This window comes from Haliaeetus albicilla, chromosome 1, assembly GCF_947461875.1.
Source record: "Haliaeetus albicilla chromosome 1, bHalAlb1.1, whole genome shotgun sequence".
Taxonomy (NCBI): Eukaryota; Metazoa; Chordata; class Aves; order Accipitriformes; family Accipitridae; genus Haliaeetus; species Haliaeetus albicilla.
The window spans coordinates 49,027,617-49,049,959 of NC_091483.1; the positions used below are offsets into that span (position 1 = coordinate 49,027,617).

A 22,343-nucleotide genomic window follows, 5' to 3' on the forward strand; every position below is an offset into this window, starting at 1 on the left:
CCAATGTCCGTGCCCCGGGGGGACGCCTCCTCCTATCGCGAGAGGCCGCGGGGGATAAGAGGGGCGGCGCGGGTCGGGGGGCCATTTGGCCGGCGGTGCGCGGGGGCGGCCGGGTGGGGAAGAGCGCGGCTCGTTGGCTCTCTCCGGGCAGGGGGTGTCGGACCGGCTCCCAGCATGGGTGACCAAGCGCTCAGCTTCCTCAAGGACTTTTTGGCCGGCGGGGTCGCTGCCGCCATCTCCAAGACGGCTGTCGCCCCCATCGAGAGAGTGAAGTTGCTGCTGCAGGTGAGGAGGCGGCGGGGGGCGGCGGGCGGCGGCCCCGCGGGCGGCGGCGGCGGGAGCCCGGCGGGGCTGAGCCGCAGGTGGGTGCCGGCGCGGCGGGCGCCGGCCGTCGTGACTAAATATGGGAAGGAGCTCGGCCGGCTCCGGTTACGCGGGAGCTGCCCGGGCCCTTCAGCACCGCCTCGGGGCAGCGGCAGCCGGGGCAGGCCCCGTCCCTGCCCTTCAGCGGGCCGCCGTGCGGGGTCACCCCTGCAGCGTCCCTCTCTCTACCCTCCCACCCCTCCTCCTTTTCCGCCGTGCAGGTCCAGCATGCCAGCAAACAGATCACGGCGGAGAAGCAGTACAAGGGCATCATCGACTGCATAGTCCGCATCCCCAAGGAGCAAGGCATCATCTCCTTCTGGAGAGGCAACCTGGCCAATGTCATCCGGTACTTCCCCACCCAGGCCCTCAACTTCGCCTTCAAGGACAAGTACAAGCAGATCTTCCTGGGGGGAGTGGACAGGCACAAGCAGTTCTGGCGCTACTTCGCGGGGAACCTGGCGTCCGGGGGTGCTGCGGGAGCCACCTCCCTCTGCTTCGTCTACCCGCTGGATTTCGCCAGGACCCGGCTGGCGGCTGATGTGGGCAAAGGAGTCAGCGAGAGGGAGTTCACTGGGCTGGGCGACTGCATCATCAAGATCTTCAAGTCTGATGGCTTGAGGGGCCTGTACCAAGGCTTCAGTGTGTCTGTCCAGGGCATCATCATCTACAGAGCAGCCTATTTTGGGGTTTACGACACGGCCAAGGGTAAGAAGTGCACGGAGGAGTGACTGCAAGGGAAGGTCCATCCAGTAAAGGCACCCTAGGGCATTTGGTGGTATGAGGACAAGCAGGGCTTGGCTCAGCACCAGTTCGGGGTGCTAGTGCTAAGAAACACACAGGTGTTCTTGAAGTGCATTCCTGCCTCCCTCAACTTGCTGCTCTGATCAGGTGCCTTGGGTTTGCAGAGTTTTTTTGGACACTTTCCAGTTTCTTTCTCTGTCTTAAGACAGATGGGCTTCTATGGTAGCTTGTTACTCATTGCAGCTCATGACACAAGCCTGGGACAGTTCTGCAGGAGAAACCTTTCAGTCAGGAAGCATGAAGAGGGCTTAGATCCCAAAATCCAAGAGTCCCATAAACTTGTTTCACTCATAGTACCTGTTAATAGTCAAATGTGGATGAAGGGAGAAGTTGAAAGCTTGAGTTTACCTGATTGACTCATGGGGTTGGTGGGTGATTGTTCCTTCCACAGCCATTTTTCCCACAGCCCTTTCCCTCTGTACTGACTCTCATCATTTGTTCTTGATGACAGGTATGTTGCCTGATCCAAAGAATGTGCATATCGTAGTGAGCTGGATGATTGCCCAGACTGTCACTGCAGTAGCGGGGTTGGTTTCTTACCCTTTTGATACTGTGCGACGTAGGATGATGATGCAGTCTGGCCGAAAAGGAGGTAAGAATAAGTGCTCCTATGGTGTTCTAGCAGCAGAAAGTATCTCTTCATCAAGGTGTGATGGGAGATGCAGTGTATTTTTTTTGTCTTAATGGAAAACTAATGACCTTACTGGAATCCTTCAAAAAAAAAAAAAGCCATGGGAAACACATTGCTGGTTATTTCTGTCATGTTCACTTAAGACACTGAGAACTAAAATTACTTTTCATGAATTGATTACTTAATTTTCAATTCTTGGCTATATTTTGCTTATTCCTTGTTGGTTTAAATATATGAAAGTTTAAACAGACTTGCTGTATAACTTCAAGCCTTGTGACCTTTATGTCTGTTTCCACAGCTGATATTATGTACAAGGGCACAATTGACTGCTGGAAGAAGATAGCTAAAGATGAAGGATCCAAAGCGTTCTTCAAAGGTGCCTGGTCAAATGTGTTGAGAGGCATGGGCGGAGCTTTTGTATTAGTACTTTATGATGAAATCAAGAAATATGTCTAAAACTTAACATCATAATGTAGTTCAATTGTTCTCAATCAACTTTTTTAAAAAAATATGCTGTTGTGATGTAATGGACAACAAAATATTTCCTAGGGAAACAGAATAAAATTTGTAAGTAACATATCTGGTTGAGATGAGGATGCATTAATTTAAAAATTGTCCACTACATCACAGTTACATTTTGTATGAAAATTTCTCCAACATTTGTATTGGAACCTGTGTATATATTATACTTCAAATTTCAGGTAATACATTTTGTCTAGAGACAAGACTTAGGTGGTCTATACCTAGTTTAAAATCTAATATAGTGAACTCTTAAGAGAATGTCTTCAGAAATACCTACTGTACTAAGTGATGTCTCTAGCTACCCAACAGTGTCATGACACTTAACATGAATTAAAATCATGTTTTCTTCTAAAGCTGTATTTTTTTAATATGGTACTAAGTGAAAAGCATGTCTGAAAATATAAACTATAGTAAAGCACCAGGCTGAGTTCCTAACTGCAGCCTTTTCACTGACAAATTATACAATCATATGGTTGAAACCATAATCTGATTTTTCAAACATACTTTGTAAAATATGGAAATAGCGTTTCAAAAATTCCCTGTATCTTCACAAAGCAAAAAGTTGTCTGCTCTGATGTTCAATTGAACTAAAACTGAAATCATGAAATAAATTAATATATTAATGAACTTTTTCCTGTTTTCAGTACACTAAACACATGACAAGTACATGTCCTTTAAGGTGATGGGCTAATCAGCACACTATTAATGATTGTCTGGTACTGCTAAGCCTCTTGAAAGTTTTTTCAACAGAGCTTTAGGTAGGTGGAATGGTTCTTGATAATTCTACAATAGCAAAACTAAGTGAATTCAGCTTGAGGGTAGTGCAGCCAGTTGTCTTGCAGCTAAATGACCATATATTGTTAGCTTCTTTGATAATTCATTTATATTACCCTTAACTTTGATGTAAGCGTGTCTCCATTTGATAGTGAAGTCATTGTTGCTTATTTTACTTGAAAAAGTATTCTGGAATGGAATACTTCTAAGTTCTTTTAATAACTGTACTTCCAACTACATTATTAACAAATTGAGTTTTTAATTACCAGTGAGATCAGAACATGCTTAATACAGAGGTTTTTAAACCTTATATGCTGCATGGTCATGAACTCACTGAAGAACAGGCTCTCTAATTAGGCAAAGGAGGGAAAGTGAGTTGTATCCATTTCAGTGGTTCAGTTAGACTACATATAATCAGATGTTTGCTATATACCTACCTAGGAAAAGTGGTGAGACTAAGCAAGTAATACTCAAATAAGCTTTTATTTCAGCTGCATCTTTTACTGCCTCATATATATGGCTTCCAGTTATCCCCTTCCTAGATTTGAAATTAATTTGTCAGATGCAGGTAGTCCTAGCTCTCTATCACTTAGCATGATGGGCTGTGTGTGTCTGCTACAGATAAGACTATCAGTTCTGTCTCCCTGACAGCAGGTGCAAGCTACTAGGACAGTATTTGGAAGCAACACCTATCTACATGAAGAACTGAAGCATTTGGGAAAAAATTAGTCTAAAAATGACAGCCTATTTTAAAATTACCTAAATTTAATTATTTTTGTCTCACAAAGATAGTGTCTCTTTCAGCCTGGCCTGATCATTTGTCTCCCTTCTTTCATGGTCACTATCTTTAACACTTGCTTTTCTAGATACCTTGTCTGTTTTCTTCCCAGTAGTAAATAACCAGGGTTGCAACCTATTGAACCATAAGTTTATGAAGAAAATCCTTCTACTGTTTTTCAAAGTGCCTGTTGCAGTAATCTTAGTTTTACCTGCCTGCTTCTGCCCTTTTTCTTCCTTTCTCCTTCCTCCACACATTCCTAATGGTTCCTTATGAGAAGCCTGCTAACACACTGGAACTATTCATTTCACATTTACTTCACTGACAAGGTTGCGTATGGCATTTGAATGTTTCAGGGAAGAGTTGGCCACAAAGATACCAGAGACAATGACATTGTAATAACACAGATGTACCAAACCTTGGGGGGAAGCGTCTGTGTGAATGAGCAGTAAGAGAATTAAGAGGAAGCAAAAGAAACTTCAGAGGAGCATAAATGAAGTAAGTTACTATATTCCAGGAAAAAAAAAAAGGGCAAAAGACAAAGGGGTAGTAAAGGCTGTTAAAAAGGAGAGTGAGGTGTATCATTGCAGGAAAATTCCACTGTGGGAAGAGACAATACATATGGAAAACACTTAAGGTAACCAGCTCCTTATTTCTGTAGTACTCTCCATAGAGAGACTTGGAGTCAGAGTTCAAAACTTACTGAAATAACCATTCACCTGAAAGTAGCTCTGCACTGAGTCTGCAGCACTCAGCATAACACTTGCTGAAAGTGTAACCTAAAATCCACCTATCAATCAGCTCTGCAAAGCTGGAAAACAGAAGACTTTGCAGATAGTCTCTAATTGCTACTTGAACTCCAGTCAGATGAAACCTCACTTGTCACAGACGATTGATACCACTGCCCCAATCCTTTTGCACCTTTGCAAAAGTTAGTCACAAACTATGCAGGCAAAAACCTGTGTCAAAGCCATTATTCCCAACACTGGGAAACCTGCCCTGAATAGCCTGGTAATACATCCTACTAATACAGAAAGACAAAGCCCACCTACCATCCAGCATGCACTGTACTATCCAGCTCTAAAAGGACACTATCTGGGGAGGGAACTGAGGTACACTGATCTTTTGGATGAGATGAAGTTAGGAAATTCAGATGGGTCTGAAAGAGAAACATGTCTCTAAAGAGCAAAGCCTATGGCAGAGAGCAGGAGGGGGAGAATCTATGACACCAGATTGAACCTTCCCTACCTTTCTGAAGGTGATAACCTCCACTCACCATGGAAGGAGCAGCCGTCAGTTCTTTAAAAGCTGTACGGAAGAGTTTAAGACACGGATAGAAGCACAGCAGAAGGAAAAAACCCTTGCAAAGTTGTTAAAAAAACAGAAGAACACTCCATCTGCAGGGATGCCACAGTTACCATTACTGGATAATCTCAGCTGGAGGTGGAGAGTACCACTAGCCAGCCTAGGACGTCAGGGAAAGCAGCACCATGCCCCAGGTGGCAAATCTCAGCCACCTGTGTTCCCCTTGTGAAGCCCCTCTCACTTTAAACTAGCAAAATCTCTCAATAGCATGTTCTAGTCCTAAGAGCCACTGTGTGGAGAGAAGCCAGACCTGTCATTTTTGTTCCAAGCTCTGACCATAAAGACAGTGGAGAGATCCATGATTTCTGTACACAATCAGAGCCTGGAACAAAAATCATGAACAGCATTTTCAGACTCCACAGTGAATAACACCAGCAGTCCTGGAACCAGAAGTGACAGCCAAAAGGATCAGTGTTGCTAATCCTGTCTCATCTTGGCCAGGAGGAGAGTTACCAGGAGATAGAGCAGCTTTCTTGACCAAGGTATGAGAACCATGCATCCTGAGGACAAACCAGACCCGTATCACAAGCATTAGCAATCCCTGCCGATACCTGAAACAGTATGACCTCAACATAATTTCAGTCCTGGAAGATGGCTCCAAATGCAGTTCTTATTTCTGTGTTTCTCATTCATCAGGTGGTAATGACACGGTTCATCCACTACTTTGCTCAAGACTTTCAGCATGGAACCACCACAAAGACTGCACCTGATGCTCAGTGTACCTGGCTCATAAGATAAACCACTTTGACACAGAAGGAACCTTCCCCCCCCCCCCCTTTTCTTGTTGATGTATCACAGTGAAAATATTCATCATTGCCTGCATATCATGACTGCACAGGTAGGCAGCTTGATGTAAGTGACCTCACTGCCCTCATCTCCACCACACTGATGTGCAGACTGTGCTCCAGGGAAAAGCACAAGCTCTCACCTACCAGATGACACAATGAGCTACCCAGGTTGGGAAGGCAAAAGGTTATTTTTGTCTATTGACCATGGAGAACAAGGAAAAAGACTGGGATAAAAAATGTTATCGGTGACCTGTTAGAAGGAAGTGTCTCAGACTTTTTCCAGGGGCTTAATCCTGGAACTCATTAGATGAAAATCAGGAACATACAGTCCAATGTAAAGTCTACATACATCACGGAAGACACATAAATCCATCCAGCCATTTGATTTAGGACAATCACACAAACTCTCATCTGAGTGGCAGGATGACAGCAGAGATGCCTCAGGATCCTCAGTAAAGACTGCAAGCATTCTGATAGAAGACAGGCTCTGGCACATGGGAAAGCCTATATATTCCATATGAGGAATGGCCTTGTGTGATTCATCCAGATTAGCTTGAATCTTTTAGGTTCGCTGGGATTAAAACTGAGTTCTAAAGGATTCAGTGGTCTGCTTGGGAAAATACCCTTCACATGTCACCTACCCAGGCAGGGATATATCATTGCTCCCTGTTCTTCTCATATACTTAAGTCATCTGAGCTAGGGCCTTCTTTAAGACCATCAGTATTGTAGAAAGACCACACAGCAGAACCCTATTCTGGAAGAAACAGAGCCCACAATGAGGCAGAGATGCTTCCAGAGCAAAAACTTGACAGGGGCATCACAGGCCATTTCTCACATTAGTGAGATCAATACACCAGTGCTGTCACCCAAACTGGCAATCCTGTCACTTCAGCAGGGAGGCTGCTTCCTACCTGAAACCGTGTGTCAAACTAGTGTGGCAGTTCACTTTGAGGAAGCAAAACAGCCTGCACTTTTCTTTCAAAGAGATCTTCTGCGGATTTAAAAAAAAAAAAAAAAAGTAGAAGAGAACATAAATTGGCAGTTTACAAAAAAGAGAGAAAACAAGTCTATTAGAAACAGGATTTTTTGTTACAAAAATCTTGATGAGATTATCTAAGTTAATGAAGACCTGTCAATAAGGCTTATTTTAAAAACCCCGCACCAAAGACACTAACAGGTAAAGTGTATTGATGAATAAACTGCTTTTTGAGTTTTCTTCCACTACACATAGTACAAAACACTTCTCCCATGACTTCCTTTGCACTTTAATACCAATTATAAAATTCTGAAAGAAGCCACAGCAGTCACAATTCATGTTAAATATTTTATTTCTGATTATTTACAAAAATGACATAGAAAATTGACAGTCTTTCATACCAAAGTTTGATAAAATAAGATGAAGCAATTAAAAGTAATCCATTTCGTGAACTCCTTCACAGAAAAAAAAATTATCATATGAACATTTGAAAGTATTTAAACTGTGGCCCTGGTATTCACATTCAAGGACAAAAATCTTTAAATAGTGAATAATTTTAATTAGCACAATAGTACAAATAAATACAGCAGCACTATGCAAAACAACCCTTACAGTCTCTACCAATGAATAATAATTGCAATAAAAATCTGTTTGCCACAATGCTGCTTAAAGTTAAATGTTCAAATATTGTCAAACAGCTAAATTTAATCCGCAGGTCACCAGGTGCAGAAGCTCTGCCAAACTATCACGCAGGACCAAATAAGTTTGTTACAATGCAGAATACCTGAAAGCCTAAGCCCTCATGCAAGCACAAGCGAAGAATAATAAACTTTCCTTTTCACAGGGCTAAGATCCAGCACTACTGAATACAGCTTTTTTTTTTCCTTTATGCATAATAGAAAGATATTTCCTGTATCTCTCCTGGGAATAAGCTGGGGAAGCAAGCAGGGTTCCAACAATATCCATGGATAGTGGCATCACAATTTATGCTCTTCATAAGACTACAGTCCTACAAAATAATCTCACTGAAAGTTTGCCTTTATGTATAGAAATAAATCATACCACCTACTATTTGACCAATTCCATTAAATTTTGCTCCCCTTGTAAACGGATGTTGCTACTGAAGCTTATCTGACACTACTACAAATATTTGGTATGAACATGACATTAAAAAACAGGTTAAGAAGCATAACAACATTTTCTGTTTTCTACTGTTAGTTAAGTCACTCTCAAAACCAGACATTCAAGTTTCCTGTAGCTCAAGTTTATATCTTCCCACCGAGAAGGGCAACGATCTGCAAAAGCAGGGCCATGAAATATTTCCCTTGCTTAGTATTGTCTAGCTTGAGAAGTCACTAAAACTTACTCTTGTTCAGAGTGAATCTGAAACTGTTGTTCACTTCAGTCTTTACTCTTGTTCAAATAGCAGCAGATGCTTCTTTCCTACACAAAAGTCCTGATATAATTCCAAAACTCTTTTAAATCTGGAGGAGACACAGCCTTGAGTACAAAACAAATGTTCAACACCTGGAGTACAAAAGTGGCAAAATATCATCTTCTGCAGCCTCAGTATTCTAGTTAACCATGCAGGAATACACAATCTGCTTTTCACCCCTTCATGCTGCTGTAAAAAGAAGATTCTTTCAGTCATAAGAACATGAGCCACGAAGTTCAGAAGGCTTACCTAAAGCCAGGATGAAAAACAAGGACTATCCAGGAATTAAGCATATGCTTAGAAGTTTAATGCAATATTTTTAAATACTATTATTTTAAAGATTTTCTTTAGTGCAGCAGTTCTGTCCTTCCATGTTATGGATACAAATTCCACTTACGATTTGAAAATAAAATAATACTTAGCAATTTCTATTTAACACGTCTGTTTAAATACCTCCTTCTGTTTCATGTGTTCTTCCTGTCATGGAAAAAAACACTGACTGAAGTGGAAGTGTTCACTTAAAACCATTTAATAAGCAATTATATCATATGCAATGCATTTTAATCACTGAACAATGCAGAAAATATTTTTGCACATAGAATTTCCAAAAGCACTAAAAATAGAAATCTGAGGATCATCTCAGAATGCGAGGCAAAGAATGCACTTATAACCAAGCAGCACGAACATTAGTGGGTTTAGGTCTCTGTAATGCTGCACTTGCTGAATCAGACACAGGTTTTTCATTCCTCTGGCTCATTGTACTTGGTATAGTGGATGCTCTTGAAGTGCCTCCTGTTAACACACACACACACACACAAAAAAGAGTGAAAGTGCTTATGCTCGGTACAACAGAAAACTTCGTGCTATGTTAGTACTGCAACCCTCATTACCATAGTTTCCAGAAAAAAACCAAATCACAGTAAGTTGAATACAAACCCAAAATGTTATGAGTTGTTTGTAAATGGGCAGGACAAAGAATTCAAGCCTATGCCATAGCACTGTGGTTCTTCAACCTGACATGTATGGATCTATGGGGACACACAATCTACTTCCAAACATTACATGCATAATTTCTAAGAGAAACAAGGCTACTATCAGTAGATTTACATTTTCTGAATGACAATTTGAACCTTCTTTGGCGTTTTTGTGTTGGTTTTTTTGTTTCCTTCTCTTCTCCTTTCAATAAAGGGTACTGGCAAAATGAGAAATATTCGTTTACAACAGGGATTTTTTTACCTTCTTGGAAAAGATGATTAACAAGATAATTTATTAGAAATTTAGGATGGTAAGTAAACAATTCATACAGTCATCACACTTTTGGTATGATTAAAAAAAATTCCTTTAATGATTTCCATGTGATAAATGATCAAGCTAAGGAAGACAGAGAAAGGAACTTGTTTGCTATTCTTAGTAGTAAGTGCTTCACAATTCTGAATTATAAAAAGATAAACACATGCAAAGATATGCAAGAATCTGCAACTTCAAAGTACTTACTCGAAGGACTAAGCTGGCTGAAAGCAGATTTTCCTCTTCTTACAGATGGCGAAGAACTTAGGTAACTCATCTGGCGCTGATAGTCCATCAATTGTTCAGAACGCCTCATACCAGCTGTTGGTTTCACTGCTTCCAGTCTTTTCAGGAAAGCCTTAATATCAAAGAAAAATACCATCAAGAAAGAGAAAGACTGAACAAGAAGCTACAAAACAAACATTCACAAATTGATTTTTTTATTTGAACTGCAAAAACTCCCAAACTTTTAGCATTGCCAACACAAACTCCTCCACTGGTGACCAGCATAGGCTATTCTGCTCACATTCAGTTGTTTTCTCAGTGTAATAAGATGGCACAAATAGTAACTATCCCTTACATATCATCAATTCTATGTTGAGTACATCTTTAGTACCCCATAGTTCACTGTACTTTATGATAACTTGAAACAACACACCTGTTTGGCAATAATAAAGATGGTGAGAAGATGAGCTGCGCTTTTCTAATCCTACCTTTGGTTACCCTTCTCTTCTAAATTTCCAGAAGGATGAGAAGTTTTGGATTTTTGTTTTCATTTTTTTTAACCTTTGCTTTGCAAGCATACTTATACCATTTTATATTGCCCTAAAGGATTCCCAAAGAAAATTACTGACCTCAATTCTGTGAAAGTAATGTCAAAAGGAAAGCACAAACATCCACCAGATACTATTTGTTTTATCCATAATATAATTCTAAGAGATTCCAGTTGAAATTGTTATAGACTTCATTTCTTCTTGTTGAAATTAACCCTGGCAATCATGCAGCAAGCATTAAATTAGAACAGCTACTTACACACTATTTGTAAGATATAGACAGTTTCCCATCCTGCATAACTACTTCTACTTGAAACAGGATTTATTGGTTTAAGAAATTTCCACAATCTAAAAAAAAAACATGATGGCAGGACAAATTTGGGAGTACCCAGCTACATACAACTTCCAATTAACAACTTCACATTTTTAATATATTTTGCCTCCAGTGCTTGCCTCGCATAGATCTATACACTCTCTCCACTAACTAATTTCAATTCATTTAGTGGCCTACAAACATTTGGCAATGACACAACCATTGCTGGTCAGAGTTATGACGTGCATCCTATCAACGAGAGACAATGCAAACTGCGATTACACAAGTCTCCAAAATACTAAAAATACCTCTGTTAATAAGGATGTATTGTCTAGATGCATACTGATATGGTAGAAGTCAAGAATCTGTCTGTATAGCCATTAAACTGCACTTTGTAGGAAACTATCCTTCTTCCCCACTCCCAATCAAGTACTGGTTTTTCTTTTCTTTTTAGAAGAATAAAAAATTTACAGAAAGTGATTTAGGAAGTAGTATAGTATTCACAGGATGTCAGTTGTCATTGTCTAGCTGTAATAGGCATCTACAAACTCTTGTTAGTTTATGCATAGGCAGTGGAAACCTGCACAGAGTGCACAAGAGAGAAAGGACAAGTGATTTTGGCTCAGACAACACGTCACAAGTGCTTGCATCAAGTGCCAGTCAGTTCATCGTCAAGTGGAAATACCTAAGTAAGCAAAAGTCAAAGGAAGGACTTCAGCTAGAAATAGCTCTTCACTAAAGCCAGTTGCAGAACATGGAATGGTAGACTTGTCTCTAAATGTTACATCCAACATTTTACTCACAACTCCATCTGCATCTCCTAATACAACTACATACATTTAGACTTGCAGAGATCACTTATTTACCTTCAATGTTAAAAATGGAAGCTCTCAATACATTCAGTTCAATCACAAATGGATCGGGTAAATTGTATAAGTGACCCCCCTATGAGTCAAGCATGTTTCAAGTCTGCACTCCAACTGTGACAGCCTCATAGAATTTGCATACCTTAACACTGCAGTAATTTCAAGGTTGATTCTGAACATAAAATATTTTTATATAGCCTGCTTTATTCCAGTTTAAATACAATTCTCTGCTTTTGCTTTTATGCCTGTATTTTGACAAGTATCAAGCCCCTGTTACTAAAGCAAAAAGAGACCTCTCTCAGTACTAAAACATTACTTTTTGAACAGGTTAACTCCGGACTTGATACAGCCCCGAGCTACAGAAAAAGCAGATATAGATTCTGTGGTACAGAAGTGTTCTAAGAAAAGCTCTTCTGGAGAATGAGAGAATAGCTCCTGTGGTACCCTTGCCCTCTGCTGCGAATTGTACCCAGGGCATGCTAACTTACACACTATTTACAGTCATGAATTTTGCAGTTTGGAGAACAGCCTGCTGCATACAGAAATGAACTCATCAACACATTGAAATGGCAGTCCCGACCTACTAAGTCTGTAAACCGGAACTAATCCAATTCTTATGTTTTTATTACCAACCCTACAGTTTTGAGGTCCTTAACCAAGGAACTACCTTGTACAATGGTACAAGTACCTTGAACAAATATTCTTTTTCAAGTGTGCATATAAATCTACTACTTCTTTCATTTTGTTTTCCTTTTGAGAAATAGACTGAAGAATACTGCAATTTTCCTTGTTCTTTTTAAGTGCTTTATCTCTGGAGTTTTAATCCTGCACCACTAAAGAGAAAAGAAATTTCATCGTTGATCTTAATGACCAAAGAATCAGATCACATAACATAATCCAAATAGATGTTCCCAATCAAATTTAAGGAATAATAATAATAAAGAAAGAAAGAAAGAAAGAATAACAGACTATAATGGCAGGAATGTCATTACTTGCTCTAAATTGCATTGTAGCTCCTCAAAGCTCTTGATTCAAGATCAATACATATATAATATCATATCATTGATGACCTCCCAGCTTGGCAAAAGCCTCCCAAGGCTTCTATTTTCCCCATCTTCTTTTACTTTATTATAATACAGTTTTCAATAAAAGTAGAATAATAATATAAAAAAAAAAGAAAAAAATCACAGAAGGTGTTCCTGCATGATTACCTTCTAGGAGTAGGATTATCCTTTATAAATCTAGGCATTTGGACGTAGATTAGTATCTATAAAGACACTAAAATACATATTGTCGATGACAGAAGGAAATGTCAGATTGACAACAACTAGAGAACAAAGGAACCTGACACTATCAAAAGGTTGCTGCTATACAATGGGCCAAGATAAATGCTGCTAATTCAACTTTGGGCATATCAGGAAAGCACTAAAGCTAATTCTAATGCTCGGTCAGAAAAAAGAAAAAAAAAAATCAGTACACACTCTTCTGCAGTTATATTGAAAAAGAAAGAAAACAACACTGAAAATGCAGTACCCCTAAACTGTGTTCAGAGAGAAGGTAAAAAACATACCTTTTCTTGTTTTACTTTGCTTTTTAAATGCATGAAGGCTTCAGCTGCACCTCCTCTGAATCCTAACCAGCTGACTAGTGTGCCTTGACAGCTGTTCAAATTTATTTATGTTATGCCTCCTCTAATGTCACTGATGTTAGTGACTACACCGTCCCTTTGCAGAGTCCAGGTGGGGGAGGGGGAAGTAGATAACAGTGCATTCAGGGACAGCTTTCTGTTCTTATCAATACAAGTATTTGTAATTTTTTTCAATTGCCAGTTGCATTAATTAGCTCTAACCTGACAAACTCTAAATGTCAAAAAATGCTTCAACCTACAGAAAAGTCTTTTAAACTGAACAGCTATCAAGTTTCTGTGTGGCTAGCATCACCACAAAGAAAGTAAGCTAAGAGTACAGGACAAAAATAATCCCACAAAATTGAGCAGTGTGCAAAATAACCAAAACTTTGCTCGAGCCTGCCAATTAGTCAGTTTTTATTATAATTACCACAGCAGTGTTCAGGAATCTCAAGTCTGGGCCAGGAATCAGCAGACCACAAAAAATCTGACCACAAAGGGCCTATACCATAAATACTATGATCACAGAATTGCACTATATTTGCACCGTACTGCAGTATATTTTAGACAGGCGTATCTGCATGCCAATCCCACATCCTGATAGCTTCCCCTGATGAGAGGGCCATAGAAACATCTTAACTTTTTTTTTTTTTTGCATTGCACTTCATAATCTCAGGAACTACCAACATTTTGTCTTTAGTCATGGCATACAATGGCTTTGAACCCAGTAAGTGAAAATATCTTTAAAAACACTGTGTGCTTGAGTTTCTAAGGAGCCACCAACCCAATATGAATATTTCTGAGCTCCTACAAAGACCCAGAAGACTACATTCTCTTTCACAACTGCATTCCCTACAGCCTTCTCCTCCACACTGAGACCAGTAAGGCCAAACAACCTTGCTATTCTTTCTACAACCACGTAAGTTATGTGTCCTGGTTTCAGCTGGGATAGAGTTAATTGTTTTCCTAGTAGCTGGTACAGTGCTATGTTTTGAGTTCAGTATGAGATGAATGTTGATAACACACTGATGTTTTCAGTTGTTGCTAAGTGATATTTAGTCTCAAGTCAAGGATTTTTTAGCTTCTCATGCCCAGCCAGTGAGAAGGCTGGAGGGGCACAAGAAGTTGGCACAGGACACAGCCAGGGCAGCTGACCCAAACTGGCCGAAGGGGTATTCCATACCATGGGACGTCACATCTAGTGTATAAACTGGGGGGAGTGGGGGTGGGGGGATCACCACTCAGGGACTAACTGGGTGTCATTCAGCAGGTGGTGAGCAATTGCTTTGTGCACCACTTGTAATATTCCAATCCTTTTATTATTGCTGTTGTCATTTTATTAGTGTTATCATTATAATTTTTAGTTTCTTCTTTTCTGTTCTATTAAACTGTTCTTCTCTCAACCCACGAGTTTTACTTCTTTTCCCAATTTTCTCCCCCATCCCACTGGGGGTGGGGGGAGGGGGGGAGTGAGTGAGTGGCTGCGTGGTGCTTAGTTGCTGGCTGGGGTTAAACCACGACAGTATGCAGCATCCGAAGCCTGATGCTCTCAGACTCCGGGTGTGGTCATTGGGGACAGGACAAAGGGAAGACAGAGAAAAAGCAGTGCGGAATACATCAATGGAAGAAAGTACAAGGTGCTCAGGCACAACCCTGATGGACCAGTGCCCTCCTGCTCCTGTTTCTTTCCATGCCTAGAAGTTATCTCCCTGGTTGCAGCATGACATGGATGGCAGGGCAGGTGCAGTGCAGCACAGGATTGAAGGCTGTGGCTCAAGATAAGGTATATTCTTTGTATTGTAGTGGCAGCCAGTGACTCTATCCCTCGCTTGCCCTTTTCTCTCCACCCAATTACCACAGCCCATCAGCACCATTAAATCAAGCAGAGACGAATATACATTCATTTATAGCAGTACAGTACTTGCATTTCTAAAGGCGGTTCAGGTTTTCCAGCAAGACAAAGGCAGCCCAGACTGCAAGAGAAGGGAAACAGTTTGGCTGAAGGATCTTTGTGCTGCTAGAGGCCATGATGACTAGAGCAAGTGGTGGGGAGAAACATTCACGACATCTGCAGCACATACGACTTGGGGAACCAAGCAGGTGAAAAGAGAAAGACAGCCCTTGCTGAGAAACACAATAAGTGACTTTTTTTTTAATTTGTGTGGGAGGGTGACTATATTGGAACTGGTATCAGAGTTGGATCTGTTGGGGCTTAGGGTACATTTTGGGGGAGCATGAGGTAGGGGAATGAACAACATGGAGTGTTATGTGCAATGAGTCATAACAGCATGGGGCAAGAACACCACACAGGGATGTGTGAAAAGACCAAATATCCACAGAAAAGGAGAACACCCTCCTCCCCTTGATCTAAGGTTTGAGAACTGCTGTCCCAGACCTGCTGAGATTTTCCAGTGAACTTCCACTGTGAACTCAAAAGGTCATCGGTCCCTAGGAACTTGGCTGAACACAGCAGCTTAGCTTGCTAAGGTCATCTAACACCTAAATCCTAGTCAGAATTAATAAAAATGATGAAAAAAAACCCCTCCAACAAAAACCAACATACAGATATGAATTACTTCTAAGTTTAGATGAAGTGACTGAAGAATGGCATGGTGGCTGCAAATCTGTATTTCAAGGTCCCCAAATACTTACCTGTATATACCTGTACAGATTTTTGCATCACACAATAAACCATTAAAAGTTTAAATGGTGTGTAGTGTCCAGTCTATGAAATTGAGTATCTTATTTATTCTGGCAGAAATAACAATTAATATGTCAATACAGATAGAGACACATACAAGCAGACATGGGAAAAAAGTAACACATCAATCACACTTAGGTCCCTTTCCGCTGGCCAGGAGACGAAGTTGGGAGTATCTTCAAACACAAGAGTAGAATGTTTGCTGAATCAGCAGCATCCTCTATCGGCAAGAGACGCACTCTGGTCTTGCTAGCTCAGATAAGCAATCAAAATTCTGACATTAATTTTAACAGCGATCTATTTTGCTAATTGTGCTTTTTCCATAAATTGCTCATCACTACCTTATAACTACTGTTCTTCAGAGCAACGCACCTTTTTTTCAATCACAGCTCTTTCTAGCAGAGTCTGTGGGAGCAACATATATTCCCTGTACCTCCTTGCACCCTTTCACAAAGCTAGAGAGCACCAAACCACTTAGATTCCTCTCTAATTTCCTAATATTTGAATTACTTTCCTTGCATCACCTCTGATGCCAAATGCCTGCACCAGAAATCAAGCTGTCTTTCTGATGACAGTAAATATAGGCATTACTCCAAGAATGTTCTAGCAGAACAAGTGAAAGTTTTCCCTAGACAAGGTGGTAACCTCAGGACAAGAAATTATAAAAGCTGAAAAAAAAAATCTCTGCATCAAAACTCTTTGACACCCTGCACAGACTACTGTTGTAGATTTCTATTCTTGAGTTATTTACAAAACCCTGCATCCTTCTCCAACAAACATTTCACAAAAGCGTATCAAGTAGCATAACCTGTATGCAGTACCTGAGGCCTTGTATAAAAAAAAAAAATTCCCATCAAGTTATAGAAGAAAGATTGATAAGGAAGTTCCATGGAATTCCAGCTCTTCAGTCTACAAAGGTGAAGAAAGCTGCTGACCAGAAGAAAACAACAAAGTTCATAAAGCACATACTTTTAGCTATATAAAGCAAAAAAAAACCCCTTATTAATGGGCAGGGTAGGGCAGCTCTTCCATTTACAGTCTCCGAGAAAAGCATGTCATACTTGCAGTAATCCTAAAAGGTAGTGCTAGAAAAATCAATAAGTTACAACTGTGATGCTCCAGGTCAACATACACTTCAGACAGAATAAAAAAATAAACAGAATTGCTCAAAAATGATAGCAATGTTAAACAAAACATAAGAGCTGTACTGATGAATCACGCTTCCAAAAAGAAGAGCAGAATATATCATCCTGAGTTTGGGGAAAAGAATAAACCAAATGTTCTTATAGTCTAAAATAGCATGATGTCCTAACATAAATTCTAAGGAATGACTCTGATGTCAAACATGTCCACTCATGTTGCTGATGACAACAACTAAAAAATAAATGAGTAAGTAAATGAAGGATATTATTTCTTGGACTACAAGCAATGACCATTAATCTCTAACATGTACTAAAATAGCAATGTGTGAAATGACCTTATGTGCTTAGGTTTGCTGAATTTTTGATCCAAAAGTTGAAAAGGCAAGACGTTCTTGGACAAAATATTGCAATATAGCATAAGAGAAAATGTTTGTGGCTTTGGGTAAACAGAAGAGTATTGCAAAATATCATATACATTAATTTACAGTAATCATCTATTGTTATGTAGTACAGCATATTACTGTTAGATCATAAGTGACTGTGCCACAGCACTTTCTCCCCACAGCCTAAGAATACACTCTTATTATCAAGGTTCATGTAGAAGAGCAAGTCCTGCTTTCAAAGTTTTAAATAAACAAAAACCAACAATAATAAAAAAAAAACCCACAACACATGAAGAAAGCTCTGCTACGAACCTAAAACCACTAAAGCCTAAAAACATTTCCTACCCAGACAATGAGAAGCATCACACATCTATAACAAGTATTTATACCAAATTCTTTCAGTGTGTGAAGTATAATGTTCTTCTGGTCAACTGTAGCCTAGTGGAGCTAGGGAGAAAGTTTCCTACTTTGAAAAGTTTTAACAATCCAGATGTCTGAAAGCTGGAAGAACTAAAGCCTAACAGATTTTCCTGAGTAGGTCAATTAAACAGAGATGCAGATTCAACATGGAGAAAGTCTATCTATATAAAAGGAAATTGCAACCACACTTACACAGAAGAAAAAAGTGAATAAATTACTTCCACTATAAATTTTCCAAATATTTATCTATATTTTATCTCCTTTTCAAACACACTAATGAACAACTAGGAGATATGAAAGTCATTATATGTATCACAATTCAATCACTAAAAATACCTTATTCAAACCAGTATTATTTTTGTTATTTGGCAACTCTGCCAATATCCTTATAAATGAGCCTCAATTTCTGTTTTCCACTAGAGTAAGTTATTGTGATTGCCATTACATTCAAATACTGTGACAACCAGAGTGCTACAAATATTGAAAGAGACAGATAGCTATAAAATGAGTCAAACCCCAAAACTGACATTCACATAGTATCCTCTGTATCTCAAATACAATGGGTTTGATGCTATCATATTGATTGCTTCATTTTTTGCAAGCCTGTTCTTGAGAGACTAGTAATCATGATGCATGAAACCAGATGAATAGAGTCAGACTGCTATCCAAAGTTATAAGCACGTTAACAATAATGGTTGTTCCTCTTAAAATGAATGATACTAAAGTAGAGCAAATTCATATAAACTGAAATCTATTTTCATTTGGAAAAAAGCATCATCCCCCCCCCCCCCCCCCCAAAAAAAACCAAAAAAACCCAACAACATATGAACAATTACACAAAGAGCATAGTAATGGAAATTCATTGCAGACTCACTGGAATAAAGCTCCAAGTGCTGCCTTACCAATTTTGTAAGTATTTATCAGTAGTTCACGTGGCGACAAATAGTCCTTCTCAATTTACTGATCCAAATCAGTTCTCAAAACTTACCAGGTTTTCTCTTTCAATTCTTTGCTGCTCCTTTTGCCTGTTGAGGGCACTGTGGTACAATTTAGGAGGCGGTACAGATGACTTCTTCAACGTGGTACTTCTTCTTGGCTTTGCAGACTGCCTGGACAGTTCTTTTAGCAACCTTTGGTTTTCCCGATCAATCTGCCTTACTTCTTCATTTGTGAAAGAGTAATTTTTCCTTGTTCCTTTAGATGGCTGATCGATGGTTAGTTTTTGTTCTTTCTTCTCCAGCTGTAAGAAAGCTTTAAAATGGCAAGAAGTAAAATACTCAGATTAAAAACTTAAACCAAACCAAACACAAATCTTGCATTCTATTATTAGGGTTTATTTACAGACCTGAAAAAACAAGGTACATTTAATCTTTCCCCATCTGAATTCTAGATTTATGCATTTCAGAATTTTCCAGGGATGCTCAGTTGTCCTCAGTACATTGATTTTACATACGTTTCACCACAAAACTCAAGTATCATTTTGGTGTTAGTTAAAGCCCATCTGCTTCTTTCTCACTAGGAATCCCCCTCCTCCCCATTTATGACCAGTAATCTAGAGGAATTGAACAGATACAGCAAACAACTGAGCAATACAAAAGAATCAGCAATATTCACACAGACACTGTAAGCATCTGTGTAAAATGTATCTGTTATTTAGAAATCAGAATATAAATCAGCCTTATGTGCACAGTCATTACTTCTGCATGGTCAGTATTCCTGATCCTCCCCTTTGACCACCCCTCATGTCTACCTTTACCAGTATGGTTGCCCAACTTCTACATTGACACAATATGCTTAGACTTCCATCCTCAAGTATTTTTACTGCAGTTGCTATGGTACCAGCAATCAGCATAGGCAATTATATATATATGTTAATGGGGCTACCATTACACAGCACTAAAGCAACATTGAAAATAATCATAATCACAGTGGTATAATTTGTGGCACCAATATAAGCATCAGAAAAGTTTTCCACGCAATACAAAAAACAGCTTCAGGAAGCCAGGACTAGAAATAACTTACAGAACCAAGAACTAAACCACAAATTAGTATTTAGATGTTTGCACAAGGAAAGAGATTTAAACTCTGCTCCAAAGATATCTAAAATATCTGTCTTAGCTGAGAGGCAGAACAGAAATGATGTTTCAGACAGAAAACTGACACTGGGGAAACATGACTCGGGAGACACAAAATGCATTTCTTGAAGTCATTCTGTTGATCCTTTGCTCCTGAAGCAATCCTACATCATGTTGGTGCAGAATTGCAAAGGGAAAGATGAAAATTAAATTTAATGGATGGAGAGAACTGAGTGAATGTATACAACACAAGAAAAATTACTGGGGCTTGGCAATTTAAAACAGTAAAAATCAACAAATTAAACCAGGATATGAGGTTTTGAGACAAAAGAACAAAGAATGCACACTTAAAAATACACAGCAAGACAGACTTGCATAATTGCAAGATAAGATAATAACTGGAAAACCTCACTCTCAGCCAGAGCCAGCTATGTTTATTACAGTTCCACTGGAGCTTTGCTCTTGACCTATTTCTAAGCCTTTGCTTTCTAAAGCTCTGCTGTAGATCTTCTGGCTACTGTTTTAAGAGCTTTGCTGTCGTGATATTACCCCATCAAACCACTGCATTATCTATGGTACAGGAATGGTGGTAGCAGGTTAGATCAAACAGATTTTTGGAGCTGAGACACAGACGAGAAAGTGTTACATAACCCATTCCCCACATTACTCCAATATCACAGTGCCTCCAGAAGATACCCCTCACTCTTACCCCTAAAAGCCCCACACAAGCAAAACAAGCATCCAAAGCAGAAGCTTTGAGAAAAGCAGAAAGAAAAAAACCAGGCATGCAGCAAGTACTGCAAATCAGCAATTTTTGGGGGAGGGATGTCTGAGGCGGCCTTTAATACCTTAAAAACCTCAAAGAATGATGAGCGTGTTCTTACTTCAAAACAAAATGAAATTAAATCTTTCTTGCAGTATCTCAACCAAGTTTATTCCAGAATTGATACAAGCAAATATTGCTACGGTCTTTGAGAAATTTAGAAACAGTATCCAGAACTCAAAATCCAAACAGTTCATGAGTTTCAAAATCCTTCTGGAAATTGGTAAGCTTGCACCATCAGTACACTAGCCAATATAGGCAAGAACTGCCCCTAGGCAGCGTGAGGTTGTCCACATTAGCAAATATTGCTTGAATCTGTCAAGAGAAAATGCAAATCACCTCAAAACCAAGACACAATGCAAACTACTGCAGATCAAGTGTGCCAATCAACAGGTTAATAAAGTATAAATATCTTGAAAAGCATCTTTACAATTTAGTAAGTTATTCTCAAGGAAAAACTAGTACAGCCATCAACACCATTTGGGGAGACAAACCTGAGATGAGACTCATCTGGATACACCTACAAGGGACAAAGAAAATGCACAGAAAATAACTAGAGCCACACAATTCACATGATAACATCAAGCTGCAGTATACTTCTCAGTAAAAAAAAAAATAATTAAATATGTCCTTATGGGAACATGCAAAACCAGCACAGCAGAACACAGCTGGAAGAAAGTAATTTGAACAACTATCTGAAGGAGATATTTATTTTATATCATTACATAATTGATAATTGTATTATTACGAAGCTATGAAAGATAATTTCATCTCTTGCCTTACATCCATAGCATCTCACAGGTTAAACAAGACCGCACATCATATGCAAGAGTGGAAATAAGGTTGTGGCAAAGAACAGTTGTTCAACTGAAGTCTTGACGCAGCTTTGTGACACCAATGCTATTGGTGATGCAGTCTCTTACAAGACACATTTAAGCTTCTGAATAACTGTCAGTGCAAATTCCAAACAGCTCTTTTCTTTCTGTGAATGGTGAACTAGTCAAATTCCATTTAATGCAATGGCATTCAGAATAGGAAATACAGGTTTCATGTCTTCACTGGTATATGATTGTATTAATTCTCTATAAGGTAGCTGGCTATACTTTTGTGGAGAGTGTATACTCTTATGATGCAGCTATGAACTATAACCAGTAAACACAGATTAAAAAATGCTTAGAGATAAATAAGCATCAAGGTAATTACTTATCTTTTGACTTGCTCATTTTTCTGGAAAACCCCTGTCAGCTGTGATGAAAAAAATAAAAACAGAGCAATGACATGGAACAAACACCTTTCCTTTCCCCTCAATGCTGGTCAGTAAATGCTTTCAGAAATAAATGATTTGTGGAACCCTGTAGCGATTGCTACACACAGGACTCAACAGGCACTGCGTTGTCACTCAGATCTCCTAGAGGGCAGTGGTATGCAACTTCTGTAGCATTAACCACCAGTGCTACTTTACCAGAAGCTCTCAGGCAGTTAGTGTAAATACATAT

At 39.5% G+C, this 22,343-nt stretch overlaps 2 protein-coding genes and 1 long non-coding RNA gene across 4 annotated transcripts in view; 2 read left to right on the forward strand and 1 right to left on the reverse strand.

Moving 5' to 3' along the window:
- The first annotated feature begins 63 nt into the window (after positions 1–63).
- On the forward strand, positions 64–2,947 carry SLC25A4 (solute carrier family 25 member 4). The gene is made up of 4 exons (XM_069788266.1): positions 64–285; positions 585–1,071; positions 1,619–1,759; positions 2,097–2,947. Exons 1-4 carry the CDS (start codon positions 175–177, stop codon positions 2,252–2,254), a joined length of 897 nt encoding a protein of 298 aa, XP_069644367.1. The 5' UTR covers positions 64–174; the 3' UTR covers positions 2,255–2,947.
- A 2,143-nt stretch (positions 2,948–5,090) lies between these two features.
- Positions 5,091–7,697, forward strand: LOC138686218 (uncharacterized). The gene is made up of 2 exons (XR_011325590.1): positions 5,091–5,719; positions 5,874–7,697. It is a non-coding gene; the product is annotated as an uncharacterized lncRNA (long non-coding RNA).
- The window catches only part of CFAP97 (cilia and flagella associated protein 97), a 36,260-nt gene continuing 21,253 nt past the window's right edge, over positions 7,337–22,343 (reverse strand). For both annotated transcript variants that reach the window (XM_069788286.1, XM_069788295.1), the window contains exons 4-6: positions 18,938–19,200; positions 9,932–10,082; positions 7,337–9,229 (exon numbers count right to left, since the gene is read on the reverse strand). In XM_069788286.1, the coding sequence (XP_069644387.1) occupies positions 9,102–9,229; positions 9,932–10,082; positions 18,938–19,200 (542 nt within the window). In that variant the 3' untranslated portion in view covers positions 7,337–9,101. The remainder of the gene's footprint in view (positions 9,230–9,931; positions 10,083–18,937; positions 19,201–22,343) is intronic.

Coding starts and splice junctions, on each gene's coding strand:
- SLC25A4 (XM_069788266.1), top strand. CDS start 175: ATGGGTGACCAAGCGCTCAGCTTCCTCAAGGACTTTTTGGCCGGCGGG. Junction 1,072..1,618: donor GGTTTACGACACGGCCAAGG/GTAAGAAGTGCA, acceptor TCTTGATGACAG/GTATGTTGCCTGATCCAAAG. Junction 1,760..2,096: donor GCAGTCTGGCCGAAAAGGAG/GTAAGAATAAGT, acceptor CTGTTTCCACAG/CTGATATTATGTACAAGGGC.